Below are 14,044 nucleotides of genomic sequence, written 5' to 3' on the forward strand. Positions count from 1 at the left end.
TTCTTTATGGTCTAGGTTTCAGTTATGAGTATTTTGCCATTTCCAGGTAGATTAAACATGTCATGCTATGGTAATGGGTACCTTTATCAAAGTATATCGCGCATAAGTCATGCTATAGCCGTTGGTACCTTTATCAAAATATATCACGTAAACAAAGGCATGCTATAGCAATTGGTACCTTTATCAAAATACATCGAGCAAAACAGTCATACTATAACAATGGGTACCTTTATCATAATATATAACTCAAAACAGAGATTAATCAAAAGAATTAAGATTTGAACTAAGTTGAAGTGTAATTACAAGTTTCATTGTCTTCTACAATTTCTTATTATGATAAAAAAAATACCTTGATATTGATAAGGTTTTCTTGTTATCAATTCTAAATTGCTTACCTGGAATTCAACGTGATTCTGTACCTACAGTTCCTATTACTATACAGCCAATTCTTAACTTTTCTTAACGTTTTCTTCATCAGAATATGAATGTCTCAGATGAGTGCCATTCAAGTCTTGATTTTTTTTTGTCTTTCACATTTAATTAGGACTGTTACTAACTGTGAGGAAAGCAATACACTTCATGTCCCATCCTGGCTGACATGCTCAAGTATCTCCCCTATATAATAAAAAGCAAGTGTCTGAATACTGAATATATGTGTATATATATATATATATATATATATATATATATATATATATATATAATATATATGTATATAATTATATATAAATACACACACATATATATATATATTTATATATATTATATATACATATATATATATATATATATATATATATATATATATATATATATATATATATATATATATATATATATATATATATATATATATACTTATTCATTTCTCTTTGGTCACGCTCAGGGGGTAGAGATAGTAGTCATACCCTGATGAGACTGGGTACCACGGGAAGTACACTCGGAAACCACACTCTCCCACAAATTGCCGAACCAACGGGTTGTAGTTAGGAAAGGGGAAGTGGTGGGAAGGGTTGAATCTCTTGTGTGTGTGTTTGTGTGCATATCTAGACATTATTTTTGACAGCTCAGATATATAGTTTTAAATAATCGCATTTTCTTAGTTGAAAAACTGAATACCAAAGCATCCGATTAATCTGTTTCGGTCATAAGGAGAGAAGGAAATGTTCTTGCGGATAAAGAATCGTCAGTATTTCTTAAAATTTCATTTATTAATTAGAAACATACAGTAATCTGTCAGGAAAGTGTTTTAATCAATTCATTACCCTCTTAATATGAACGTTCTAAGCTCAGACAGGATTGTTTTATTACATGAAAAATAAATTTCTTACAATTTCAGTTATAAAACTGACTGTGTTTAGCCAACGGAAACTCGACTAGCGCCCCGTCACCTGCATATAAACTTGGCAGAAAACTAGGATGCAAATTCTGCTCACGGTAAGTTTGCAAAGGATGCATAAACAGCTGCGGGAAAGCCGCCGGCGGTAGCGCACGGTCGAAATACCTGAAGCGCCAGTCCAGACCGTACGCCTGTCCGGTCCTCTGGTGTACGTTCCCGTATTCGACCCAGCGGTGGACCCACCGGCACACGGTGCCTGTGCTCGTTCCCGTGACCTCTGAGATCTTTCGAATGGTCGCTCCCTTTAACCAGAGCAAGACTATTTCCGTTCTCTCTTCGATGCTCGTCCTCGAATGCTTTTGCCGCTTCTGCATCTTTGACCTGAATGATAAGGTCATAGTTCAGTACTGACGGTATATTGATGAACTTTTATTGTATCATAACATTGACATAACCTTCTCTATGGGGGAAAAAGATCGGTGCTTCTCGATTTTAAATGTGATTGTTATTGAAAAATAAGAAAAAGGCGATTATAATCTAAGGAGTTTACATCCAATTATACAGAACAGTCCTTCCTATTCAGCCAGCATATTAAATTGAAATTTGTTCTTAGACTCTTTGCTAATGACATTTATAAATCATTTACGCATTATTCGAGATTACTTTATACTTTCCGCATCATAGACTGCATTACTTGGAAAAAAAAGTTAATTTCACGCTTACATAGTTTTGATACTTTGAATGACCCTATTTTGAAAAAAAAAAAAAAACTCAAATTTCGTAGCTCCAGAATTACTTGGTCATTACCTCAATCATCTACAGTAATTTACTTAATAGTTATTACGATGTTTAAAGCTGGAGAAATTACATAGGTATTCAATGAAATGTATGCACTCACTTTCCGATGTTGATGGAGATTATGAAGAAAATATCAGTATCATTATTGTGAAAGCGTTTTATGAAAGTAAGTAATGGTCACTGGCCAGTTAACCTAAACATGAATAAATGCACAATAAAGGCAAGGAATAAAAACTAGGGCACACTATTGTCTCTTCATTGTTTATATATGACAAACCTATTTTAACCTTTTACCGATCTTAAGATATTTCATATTGTTATTCTTTACTTCTTATAGCCTATAAAGTTTATTTATTTCCTTTCCACATTGGGCCATTTTCCCCGTTGGACAATCGGGTTTATAGCACCCTGCTTTTCCAACTACAGTTGTAGTAGTAGTAGTAGTAGTCGTCGTAATAATGTTATAATAATGTGAAAATAGAAGCAAACATAAACATTAATAAGATAAAAAAATATTACAACATAAGTTAACTACATAAGGGCGTGGCACTACACTACTTTAACGCAGCATTTAAGACTATTGGAACTAAGAGAGAGAGAGAGAGAGAGAGAGAGAGAGAGAGAGAGAGAGAGAGAGAGAGAGAGAGAGAGAGAGGGGGGTTATGTTCTGGTGAAACTAAGTTTTATTGACCTTTTATCAGAATTCCTGTTTTTACGATATTAACAATTTTAAGAAAAATGGTTTTATAGCTAACATTTACATTTATATTTAACACAAGATTTTTACCTCATATTTTATTTTTATAAATTATTTTTAATATACATAGATTATCACTGTATTCAACATTAATATATCTTATTATTTTTCTTCCCGATGTTATTCGGACCAGTTCTGTAGGAGTCGAGTTTAACTCTTTAGGCTGATTAATATCGTCCTTTTAATAATAATAAACTGGCAACTCAATAGAATGTGGAAACTAACATTGGCTCCTAAATATAATAAGTATACTGACTACGGGAAGAAAACAGAATAAGGACACTTTTTTTTTTTTTTTTTTTAATCTCGCGACAGAATGAGTATACTGGCTCTGACACCCAGAGTTTAAACTCAAGGATATGCTCTGTGGCCATTACCTTAAAAGCTCCTGCTTTTTACCTTAGATTACCTTAAAACTTTTTCCAATTTCCTTAAATTTTAAGATAATAAGCCGAAATTACCTTAGAATTACCTTGAAACCATGAAAATTACCTCAAACTTAGGTAATTACCATAAGAGTTTAAACCCTGCTGACACTTGACAAGAATACTGACTAGGAACCTCAGCTAGATAAAGATACTGGCTGAGGTACCTCAACTAGATCAGGATACTAGCTCAGACACCTCAATTTGATAAGGATGCTGGCTCTGACACCTAAACTTGACAATATACTGGTGGCCTGTTGATATCGTCCTCGCCTGATGATCGCCAGACTGGGATTCGAGTCCCGCCAAAACTCGTTAGTTCCTTTAGTCGCTGCAACGCCACCATCCTTGTGGGCTAAGGATGGGGGGTTGGAGAAGCCTATAGGGCTATCAGCTGATTCATCAGCAGCCATTCCTTGGCTCTCCTTGGTTCTAGCTTGAGTGGAGAGGGGGGGGGGGGGGCTTGGGCACTGAACACACGTATGTGTGGTCAGTCAATGGGGGCATTGTCCTGCTTGACAGGGTAATATCACTATCCCTTGCCTATGCCGTTCATGAGCGGCCTTTAAACCGGATAAAGATATTGATTCGGACACCTCATCTGGATAAGGATACCGACCAAAGTACCTCAACTGGATAAGGATACGGAATCAGGCATCTCAAATGGATATGGATACTGTTCCTGACGCCTCAGCAAAATAAAGATATAGACTTTGGCATCTTCGTAGGATAAAGATACCGATTCCAGCACCTCCACACGAGAGATACTGACTCTGGGCAACGAGAATAATTCAAGAGATTCCAATGTTAGATACGGGGGTAGGAAGCCTCTTCTCAACGCCCATGCTAGTCTAGACTATTAAAAAAATGCCTTTGTGTTGATATTTATTCATAACCCATTTCCTGCTATTTTATAATTTCGTAAAAAGTACCGACCAAAACTGTTTTTGGTTTCTCAAATATTGCTGTACTGCAGAACATTGTACTGAAATAAGTGAATAGCAGAGAATTTGTATTTGATGACGGGAGAACAATTCAATATATAAACTAAGAATAAAATACCTTAACTCAGCTAAAACTAAAAATCAATATTAATAATAACCCTTCCACTCAGAAGAACGTATATTTGTTTTACTGTTGATGCAAAAAATTCTCCACATCTAAGTCATTCTTTTTCATAATACTTGTATCTAAGGAGAAACTAATATGACCAATAGCATATAGAAATAAATAAGTGCTATTTAGGGCGAATTATACCAAAAGATGTAATAAAAAGCAAAGGCTATAGGCTTTAGTGCGCATTTGAGCCACATTACTTCAATGGTAATTATTGCATAAAGTTACTTTTTTCTTATATATTTCTGTTCCTCTGCAAAAATTTGGACAACTAAAATGGTCTCCCTTTAGCCTTTATATAGAAAATACTTTGTTCTACACTAAACGAAGACGAGATCATATCAATTTGATCTGGATTAAATGAGTATGAGTGAAGCTAACATGATGAACTAAAGTCTTATTCTTGTTGGGAAGTTACTTCGTATTCCAATGTAAAACACTGGACCTTTATTGAAGCCACGGGCCTAAGTTTTGAATTGAATTTATAGTACATTACTTTAGGAAGTAAATTTCGGACCCTCTAGATCTAGAGACGATTGTTCTTCGTGGTGTTTTTAACATCTGAATGAAGGATACTGTGGACGAAGTTTAGTCGAAACTGATTCAGCGTTTTATGGGTAAAAACCCATGAAATGTGAAAAGTTTACCCATCCTCCCAAACAAACATACATATACAGTGGACAAACTTCCATCAGTGTATACCAGCTTTAGCTTGTTAAAAAAAAATATCATACATACATCATTTGAGTTGCATATATCTTAAATAGTGACTAAGTTAAACATTGCAATAAATTTATGTAATTTAGACCACATCTCCCAGACCTGGGGCCTGGGGTCCATTTAGCCAAATGGTGCAACCATGGAAAACCGGCAATTGTACTTGAAGCAAAAGCTGAGAGGCTGGCAAGCAAGATGGAATAGAAGATAGCAGGACGGAGGTAAATTAAGGACCAAAAGGTTAAAGCAGCTTGATGGCAAATATTGTTGAGTAATATGTATAGTATTTACTACATGACGCATTTAGGTAACTAAGGATACATAGTTGTTTTCGTTCACTTAACGAGCTACGAGGTCGCTAAGAAGGACAGATTCACCTTTTTATTTGAATTACCATTGTTTCTGTTAACACTTTATGATAATGTACCTTGAAAACATTGATATAAAATTCAGTATTCAATGATAGTATACTCCGTTTGTTAGTGGAAAAAGAAAAAAAAGAGGTATAGATTGTAACTTTGATAAATTAAAAAAAAAATCCGCAAAAAAAAAGCAAAGAAAAGAAAAAAAAACCATAAAACTGAAGTTAATCCTATTATTAAAACGATTTATGTAGACCATACACACATGAAATCAATAGTCATTGAATACACATGCAAACATGTAAAACTGAGGATTAACACATAAGTTTGAACGATTTCATATAACAAACTTTATGGCTCATGCAAATATGCCAAACTAATCCAGCAGACAGATCATCCATAAAAAGCGCTAAGTTTAAAAAACAAACTCCATAAAATGATGAAATCAACAGGCCTTACCCAATATAAGTTGATCAGAAAGGAGAGAAGACTAGGGATTGTGAACAGCCAGACGCCAGTGAATTACATTCCTCATGGTGAAAGTTTATATTAGCCCCTGAGTTACTGGAAGGGAGGAGTTCACCCCTACGCCAGCTTCCAGATCCAATGGGAATCAAAGGGGAACGATGACTATAGAATGGCCTTTCGGGTGATTTGATACTACTGAAGATTATCGCAAATCGTAGACGTCGATTGGCCAACGCAGTTGCGCATGCCAGACTTGATAGAGCGATGCGGAATGTCCTGTACGTAGTGTACAGTGTGTAAGAATGTGGGGAAACGCTTTTACCAAATTGATAAGCTTTTATTCTTATTCTATTTAACACATATATTCATAGAAATATATGCTCAACATGAGCATCAATCTTCAGGCAATGAGCATATTGTGATCCAATAATGAATGGCTATTTCGATGTTACCTTATCACTCTACTAAATAAAAGTAGAAACCTTCCTTATAGCATCATTCTCATAACATTTCTATAACAAAGACAGTTCAACATGGTGTACAGTAAACGGCTTACTTTGTTCTTGCACGCACTCCTGTGCTTTCAGAGTATTACAGTGTACCGCTTCAGGACTCGTTTCCAACTATCTTTCAAGCAATATCTCCGTTTCTAATCAGCACATTTACCATTATTATGAATTGGTTTTCAATAACTTCTCCTCAAAGCCAAAACTGTAACCGAATTGTGGAAAGATCTTCATAATCATAAAATCAATTGATGGAACTTCAAAAGTTCAAACTTAGTGCAAATGGCTTTTCTAGGAAGATTGACAAGTGTCCTTTTATACTTCTTCTGTTATTCGTCTTATTCCTGTTTTCTTGCAACCAATGTTTTTTCATTATAATTCATTTATAAGAATTTGTTTTTCTCAATTTCTCTCTTAGTACTAGGCTGCTTGTCCCTACTGGAACCCTACGGCTTATACCATTCCCTTTTCCAAATAGGGATACAGCTTAACTTGTAACAGTTAAAGTAATAACAACAATGGTATATAATAATCCAGTATAAAATTATCTTCATTTTTCTGAATAACCCAGAATTCCTAAACATTCGTTATATTCTTACATTTCTATCCTTTCATCTATTCTTCCGCCACATTTTCCACAGAAAACAACTCATGAGTCATCATTTATCATATATTTTATTCCCCTTCAAAAACTATCTTTCTCTTTCAGACACTTTTTTAGTATCCGAAGATTTAGCCAAAATCCTTGCTATCTGCACACGCGCGCGCGCACAAACACACGCACACACATATATGTATACACATATATATATATATATATATATATATATATATATATATATATATATATATATATATATAATGCTTTTAAATATATATATATATATATATATATATATATATATATATATATATGTGTGTGTGTGTGTGTGTGTGAGCGCGTGCGTGCACATTTATGTGTGTCCAATATACTCTTTTAATACATTTTAATCAATCTGATGAGGGTAACATTAAAATTGCACAAATTTTATTTTTTAATTTATTGCTTGGCAATCCTTTTTTTTCACCAGTGTCAAAGTATTTAACATTTCAAGCAGCATCAGTAATAGTTTTCATAGGAAGGAATAATATTTAGCTGATATGATCTCAAGACAGAATGTAAGAAAGCTGATTCCAAAACCTGATGCGAGAAGTACAAACATTCCCTGAAATCAAAATCAGATTCCTGTTTCAAATATTTACACACACACACACACACACACACACACACACACACACACACATATATATATATATATATATATATATATATATATATATATATATATATATATATCACACAAATAAATGCATATACCGTATATAAAAATATCACACACATTTATATCATGCACACAAATGTATGTGCAGTATATATATATATATATATATATATATATATATATATATATATATATATATATATATATATATAATTTATATGTGATATTGTAGTTATATGCCGTATCTATATATAATGTATGGTATTATATATATATATATATATATATATATATATATATATATATATATATATACACATATATATATATACATATATATATATATATATATATATATATATATATATATATAAAATATAATTTATATGTGATATTGTAGTTATATGCCGTATCTATATATAATGTATGGTATTATATATATATATATATATATATATATATATATATATATATATATATATATATATTAATTTTTCAACAAAACATTCGCCATTGAACAAAAATACAATATATATATCAAATTTCTCTTTTATATAACCAACAGAATTGAATTTTTCTCATATTTTATCAGCATTATAGTTTATATCAATATGATCCATTTCATGCTATGGCATATTGGTCCTAACTGTTGCAATTCGCAAGTCATTTCAGGAAGATGCAAACAGAAGCTCTAAACAAATTAATAATTCAAACTGATATACCACAGGAAACCAACCAGGCCTAAGCTCACCCAGACATTGGCGAGTGACAAGGACGATCTCACGGTGATCTTCGAAGGGGGGTTCTTGCAAGACTTGGCATTTGCGAAAGCATTGTCCAGCCAGTAGTTGTAGATGCCACCCTCAACCACGGCTCTTATCCTAAAATTCACAATTTCAAACATTCCAAATTCAGAAGCTTTTCCTTTCTGACCAGATGGCAGGAGAGGCAAAGATGAATCAAAATATATATCATATAACTTTAGGAAACGTGAATGTTAAATTTATCACAGCAAAAAGAGCAGAGGCAATATATGTATACGTATGTATATATATATGTATGTATATATATATATATATATATATATATATATATATATATATATATATATATATATATATGTATATATATATGTATATATATATATATATATATATATATATATATATATATATATATATATCACATAACTCTAGGAAACACGAATGATAAATATATCAGTAATGACAGGAGAGGCAAGAATAAATCAAAGTATGAATCATGTAACTTTAGGAAACACGAACGTTAAATGTATCGGCAATGAAAGGAGAGACAAAGATAACTAAAGAATTGATCTCACATAACTCTAAGGAATACGAATGTTAAATATATCAGCAATGGCAGGAGAGACAAAGATAAAAAAAAAAATAATAAATCTGTAACTCTAGGAAACACGAATGTTAAATATATCAGCAATGGCAGGAGAGACAAAGATAAAAAAAAAATAATAAATCTGTAACTCTAGGAAACACGAATGTTAAATATATCAGCAATGGCAGGAGAGACAAAGATAAAAAAAAAATAATAAATCTGTAACTCTAGGAAACACGAATGTTAAATATATCAGCAATGGCAGGAGAGACAAAGATAAAAAAAAAATAATAAATCTGTAACTCTAGGAAACACGAATGTTAAATATATCAGCAATGGCAGGAGAGACAAAGATAAAAAAAAAAAATAATAAATCTGTAACTCTAGGAAACACGAATGTTAAATATATACCATGAACGACAGGAGAGGCAAACATAAAAAAATAACATATCTACAACTCTAGAAAACATGAATGATAAATATATTACAAAAATGCCAAATGATTATTATCCATTGAATATATTCAGTGAGCATGAAAGGGTTGTCTTATCAGCCCTACAAATTAAGGATTGATACAATAAGATCACCTACCCCTCGTTGATAGGACCCAGAAGGGGGCTGTATTTAGGAACCACCATGCAGAAAGTAAGAGGCAGAAATCTCTCTTTGGACACGTAGAATTTGCAGTTTCCTTTTTCAGATAAAATACAAAAAGCAATTTTGCAAAAATCTAAAATCTCAGGTGAAAATTAACATTTCGATATATCAATGTTGTAATATATATACATTCATGAGGATATTGAATGATTATTAATCAAGTCCAACAACAACAGGAAATTTAATTAAAGATATTTTGGTAGTACACTAAATATAATCATAAGTTAATTCAGCAACTCGTTGTCTGTGAGTGTAGTTTCAATAAATGCGACGAGTAATCTCATCCCTCAACCATTTTAATATATCGAAGTTCTAGCAATCAATATTATAAACCATATATGCATTGTGTAGTTCTATATACGTTATGTAATCTAAACATGACCTTGAATGGAAATGTTACTATAATTTTGTATATGGAGGAAATGAGTACAGATACTTAATGTCGGCATACGCTATGATACAACTTAACAGTAAGTATGTATATATATATATATATATATATATATATATATATATATATATATATATATATATATATACAAAACAACAAATACAGCCGATATAGTCCACTGCAGAACAAAGGGCTCAATAATGCCAATTCACGTCTTGCATTTACCCAGTTTTCACCACCCACCAAGCTGGCTAGTGCGGATTGGATATGGTGGTAGATTTTCGTCTGATCGCTCACAGCAAACCAACCTAGTAGGAACATCCTTAACCAGTACAGCTTTGCTGATCTTAGCGATGCGCAAACCCTTTCACTGCGTCAAGGTATCCTAACTCGCAAAGGTATTTACAATGTATATATATATATATATATATATATATATATATATATATATATATATAAAAATATATATATATATATATATATATATATATATGTGTGTGTGTGTGTGTGTGTGTGTGTGTACGAATAACAGTTCCTAGACGCACCGCCTTCATCCATATAATCCTCGGTAAGGAACATCTTCATGATGAGAAAAGGGTTGATCATAACATGGTCGCCTCTGGACACCAGGTCGTCCACAGTCTCTGCATACACCGACGGAGTGATCTGCTTCATTCTTCCTTTCTTCCCCATTTGCACCACTTCATAGAATATCCCTGAATCCACAGCCTACGTGAGGACATTTGTAATTTTGAATATTAATGTTAATGAAATATAACAATTAATCTGCATTGCCGAATCAAGTAAGTTATTCGCACGATTCTTCGCGCAATTAATATATTTATAATAAAACACTAACTTAAATGAAATATTACTAACTACAGTTTTTTTTTTTTTTTTTGTGTTTGTAATTTTGAATTTTAATGAAATATAACAATTAATAATCGGCATTAAAGAATCAAGTAAGTTATTCGCACGATTTTCCTGGCAATGAATATATTTGGAATACAATACTAACTTTAAATATTCTTAATTGCATTTTTTTTATTCTGTTATGCCACGTGACCGTGGGATCCACAGTAGGTTGTTTGATAGTTACACTGCTTGTCAAGTTGACATATCAGGTTATAAATCGTGATAGATGATGATGATGTTTCAATAAGGTTCTTTTCGTTGTTTATTATTGCTATTTCCTCTTTATTGAAATTATTTGCCCTTACTTTGGTCCTTGTGTATTTTCTCACTATTACAAAAAAAAAAATATAAATACAATACTACTGTATATTCCTTTACTTATGAAATGGGTATTAGAATAGTTTTAACCTCTGACCTATTTTTTTTGATAAATGATAAAGTTAAATTAATTTGTTCATGAATGAGTCGAGGATCATGCTTATATAGCTATGAAAAAAAAAAAAAAAAAAAAAAAAAAAAAAAAAAAAAACCATATATGATGCCCAGCCCCCGGAGAGTTAACGTACGGCTGGTTATCATATCAACAAAAGTAATGCAATAAGGATCTTTCTTTATCTATGGTACTCGATAGTAAGTATATAAAAGGCGAAGCGAAAACCACAAGAATATCGTTTTCTATGATATTCGACATTAAATAAAGAAAAAAACCAACCTAGTCACTAACAACAACAATTTCTATTTATCACAAATTTTTACCTCATAATTTATTTATTTTCTATCCATTATATCTATATATATATATATATATATATATATATATATATATATATATATATATATATATATATATATATATATATATATATTTATTGTATTCATTTATATAACATTAACATATATTTTTTTTCTTCCCAAAGTCAACCGGGCCAGCTTCGTAAGAGTCGAGTTTGACTCAATGGACTGGTTAACCTCAGTATTTTAATAAAATAGAACAAAAACATCGACAGTAATAATGAACAACATGCACACACAAATCGCGATACTCCCAGCTCAAATGCCCGATAAACTTACCGACAAATACTGCATGTAAGCTGTATTGGCAAACCAAATCGAGGTCACTTTCGGGTCGTCCAACATTTGTCTGACGGACTGGTAAGGCTCCGAGATGTGACGCACAGCCAACAGAGACATCAAGTTTGAGCTGTAGCATTCAAAGACGATGAGGACGAACGCCAACCAGGCGGCGAACATCACTCTTTGTCCGTTACTGCCAGAATTAGTCTTCACGTCTGTAGAAACATTGTTTAGTTGTCGAGGGGGTTACCTTGCGTCACAGCCTTATGGGTCATTGACGCCAAAATGACTGATACAAAATTTCATGAGTAATTGATGCCAAAATGATTGATACAAATTTCATGGGTCATTGATTCCAAGATGACTAATGAAAAAAAAATGAGGGGTTACTGATCCCAAAGTCCATGTGTCATTGATGCCAAAATTCAAGGGTCATTGATGCCAAAATGACAGATGTAATAAATCATGGGTCACTGATGCCAAAATGACTGATGCAAAACTTCAAGAGTCTTTGATGCCAAAACGACAAATATAAAACTTCATGGGTCATGATGCAAAAATGACTGAAGCAAAACTTCAAGGATAATTGATGCCGCAATGACTGATCCAAAACTTCATGTGTCTTTGATGCCAAAATTACTGATGCATGACTTCATGGGTTATTGATGCCAAAATGACTGATACATAACTTCATTGATCATTGATGTCAAAATTACTGATGCATGACTTCATGGGTTATTGATGCCAAAATGACTGATACAAAACTTCATTGATCATTGATGTCAAAATTACTGATGCATGACTTCATGGGTTATTGATGCCAAAATGACTGATACAAAACTTCATTGGTCATTGATGCCAAAATGGTTGATAGAAAACTTCATTGGCCATTGATACCAAAATGACCGATGCAGAACTTCATGGGTAATTGATGATAAAGTGACTGATGCAAAATTTCACGGGTCATTGATGCCACAATGACATACAAAACTTGAAAGGAGATTGATACCAAAATGACTGATGCAAAACTTCATTTTTCATTGATGCTAAAACACCCAGTAAAAATTTCAATGGGTCATGGATGCCAAATAATAGATGGCAAAATGATTGATACAATCCTTCATAGTCATTGACGCCAAAATGACTGATGCAAAACTTTAAGGGGCGTTGATGCTAAAATGGCAGATGCAAAACTTCATGGATCATTGATGTCAGAATGACTGATGCTGAACTTCAATGGATACTGATGCCAAACTGACTAATACAAGACGTCATGGGCCATTACTGCTAAAAATGACTGATGCAAAACTTCATGAATCATTAATGCGAAAATGACTGAAGTAAAACTTCACAGATCATTGTTGTCAAAATGACATACAAAATCTATGGATCATTGAAGACAAAATGACTGATACAAAACTTCACGGGTCATTGATGCCGAAATGACAGATGCAAAACTTCCTGGGTCGTTAATGCCGAAATGACTGATGCAAAACTTCCTGGGTCGTTAATGCCGCAATGCCTGATGCAAAACTTCCTGGGCCATTCATGCCGCAATGACTAATGCAAAACTTCCTGGGCCATTCATGCCGAAATGACTGATGCAAAACTTCCTGGGTCGTTAATGCCAAAATGACTGATGCAAAACTTCCTGGGTCGTTAATGCCGCAATGACTGATGCAAAACTTCATGGGTCATTCATGCCGAAATGACTGATGCAAAACTTCCAGGGTCATTCATGCCGAAATGACTGATGCAAAACTTCCTGGGTCGTAAATGCCTAAATGACTGATACAAAACTTCCTGGGCCGTTAATGCCGAAATGACTGATGCAAAACTTCCTGGGTCGTAAATGCCTAAATGACTGATGCAAAACTTCCTGGGCCGTTAATGCCGAAATGACTGAT

At 33.1% G+C, this 14,044-nt stretch overlaps 1 protein-coding gene across 3 annotated transcripts in view; it reads right to left on the bottom strand.

Annotated features, from left to right (window-relative positions):
• Nucleotides 1-1,241: 1,241 nt before the first annotated feature.
• The window catches only part of LOC137627398 (glutamate receptor 1-like), a 36,828-nt gene continuing 24,025 nt past the window's right edge, over nt 1,242-14,044 (bottom strand). The window contains exons 10-14 of one of the 3 annotated variants that reach the window (XM_068358483.1): nt 12,135-12,352; nt 10,694-10,877; nt 9,692-9,791; nt 8,502-8,631; nt 1,242-1,720 (exon numbers count right to left, since the gene is read on the bottom strand). In XM_068358483.1, coding sequence (XP_068214584.1) covers nt 1,433-1,720; nt 8,502-8,631; nt 9,692-9,791; nt 10,694-10,877; nt 12,135-12,352 — 920 coding nt within the window. In that variant the 3' untranslated portion in view covers nt 1,242-1,432. Of the gene's footprint in view, nt 1,721-7,526; nt 7,694-8,486; nt 8,632-9,691; nt 9,792-10,693; nt 10,878-12,134; nt 12,353-14,044 lie in introns of those variants that run through there. The other 2 variants (XM_068358484.1, XM_068358485.1) reach the window with 2 other exon arrangements.

Source organism: Palaemon carinicauda, chromosome 35, assembly GCF_036898095.1.
Source record: "Palaemon carinicauda isolate YSFRI2023 chromosome 35, ASM3689809v2, whole genome shotgun sequence".
Classification (NCBI taxonomy): Eukaryota; Metazoa; Arthropoda; class Malacostraca; order Decapoda; family Palaemonidae; genus Palaemon; species Palaemon carinicauda.